The sequence below is a fragment of the Leucoraja erinacea genome, unplaced genomic scaffold (assembly GCF_028641065.1).
Source record: "Leucoraja erinacea ecotype New England unplaced genomic scaffold, Leri_hhj_1 Leri_351S, whole genome shotgun sequence".
NCBI classification, from domain to species: Eukaryota; Metazoa; Chordata; class Chondrichthyes; order Rajiformes; family Rajidae; genus Leucoraja; species Leucoraja erinaceus.
The window spans coordinates 17,884-20,000 of NW_026576252.1; the positions used below are offsets into that span (position 1 = coordinate 17,884).

At 50.8% G+C, this 2,117-nt stretch overlaps 1 protein-coding gene across 1 annotated transcript in view; it reads left to right on the forward strand.

The window, feature by feature from the left end:
* The first annotated feature begins 609 nt into the window (after nucleotides 1–609).
* LOC129693569 (macrophage-capping protein-like) overlaps nucleotides 610–2,117 on the forward strand; it is a 5,302-nt gene continuing 3,794 nt past the window's right edge. The window contains exons 1-2 of the mRNA XM_055630369.1: nucleotides 610–784; nucleotides 1,990–2,117. The exon at nucleotides 1,990–2,117 is cut by the window's right edge and continues 27 nt beyond it. Of these exons, the coding sequence (XP_055486344.1) occupies nucleotides 613–784; nucleotides 1,990–2,117 (300 nt within the window). The 5' untranslated portion in view covers nucleotides 610–612. The remainder of the gene's footprint in view (nucleotides 785–1,989) is intronic.

Genomic DNA, 2,117 nt, shown 5'->3' on the forward strand with positions numbered 1-2,117 from the left:
TCTTATAACATGGTGCCCAAAACTGAAATGCGGTCTCACCAACGTCTTGTACAACTGCAACATGACCTCCCAACTTCTATACTCAATACACTGAGTGATGAAGGCCAATGTTCAAAATGGAGGGAGTTGTGGAAACGTGGAGGGGTGCAGGGGCCAGAGGGAAGGGGACACAGTGATGGGGAGAGCGGTGTGGGGGACAGAGGGAAGGGGACACAGTGATGGGGAGAGGGGTGCAGGGGCCAGAGGGAAGAGGGCACAGTGATGGGGAGAGCGGTGTGGGGGACACAGTGATGGGGAGAGGGTGTGGGGGACAGAGGGAAGGGGACACAGTGATGGGGGAGAGCGGTGTGGGGGACAGAGGGAAGGGGACACAGTGATGGGGGAGAGCGGTGTGGGGGACACAGTGATGGGGACACAGTGATGGGGAGAGAGGGGGTGTGGGGACACCAGCGATGGGGAGAGGGGTGTGGGGGACAGAGGGAAGGGGACACAGTGATGGGGAGAGGGGTGTGGGGGCCAGAGGGAAGGGAGGGAGGGGATGACAGAGATGGGGAGGGGCGTAGGAGATAAAATCTTGACACAAATCTCTCTCTCTCTCCCACCCCAGACAGTATGATGACTGATAAAGGCTTGAACCTTTCTTCAGAAGGACTTCAAATTTGGAGGGTGGTGAAGTTGAAAATGGTTCCCCTTGAACGTAAAGATTTTGGCACGTTTTATACGGGAGACGCTTACGTGATTTTACACCGTGGAGACGCAGAAACACACGTTCATATGTGGCACGGTAAGAACACAGGGACATGCACACCCACACGCAGGCACTCACAGACACATACATACATGCACATGCACACGCACACGCAGACACACACACATGCACATGCACACGCACACACACACACACACAAACACACACATGTACACGCACACACACACACACATGCACACACACACACACGCACACACAGACACACACACACACATGCACACGCACACGCAGGCACACACACACACATGCACACACACAGACAAACACAGAGAAACACACACACACACATGCACAGACACGCGCACACACACACACATGCACACACACACACACGCACACACATACACCCACACGCACAGACACACACACACACACATGCACACACAAACACACACACACATGCACATGCACACACACACGCAGACACACACACACATGCACACACACAGACAAACACAAAGAAACACACACATGGGCACACACACTCACACACAAGCGTGCACACACAAACACGTGCACATACGCAAACACACACAAGCACACATACACAGACGCACACACATGCACACACACACAGACACAAACACACACACACACACACACACACACATGTACACATACACACGCTCACACACACACACACACACACGGATTTTATTGATACATTTATTTATTTATACTCCATTCATACCTCACGCTGCCTGGACAAGGCCAGCAACATAATCAATGAGGTTGCCCCCGGCCACTCTCTCTGCTCTCCTCACCCATCAGGTAAAAGGTATAGAAGTGTGAAAATGCACAGCTCCAGATTCACAGAGTTGTTTCCCAGCTGTTACCATGCAGCTGAACAAAGGGAGCACAACCAGAGAGCAGCCCTACTATCTACCTCCTTGATGATTCTCGGACTATCCTTCATCTGTCGTTGCTGGATTTACTTCACCCCAACCATTATCCCCTTCTCATGTTTCGTCACACTGTAAATGGATCGATTGTAATCATGTATTGTCTTTCCGCTGACTGGTTAGCACGCAACACAAAGCTTTTCACTGTACCTCGGTACACGTGACATTAAACTAAGCTAAACTAAAGCAGTTATTATGATGTTACAATGCAGGGTGGCCTTTCTGGTCACCTCTTAAAGGGACACACGGCTACATAGCAAGCCCCCAGTCACCCCCAGCGCCCTGTGTCCCCGTTGATGCTAATTCTTATTCACACAGGAGATAATGCTAGCGTGGATGAGAAGGGTGTGAGTGCTGTCTTTGTCACACAAATTGATGATTTATTGAATGGAGTCCCAGTACAACACAGAGAAATGCAAGGCCATGAAAGTGATGTTTTGATGAAC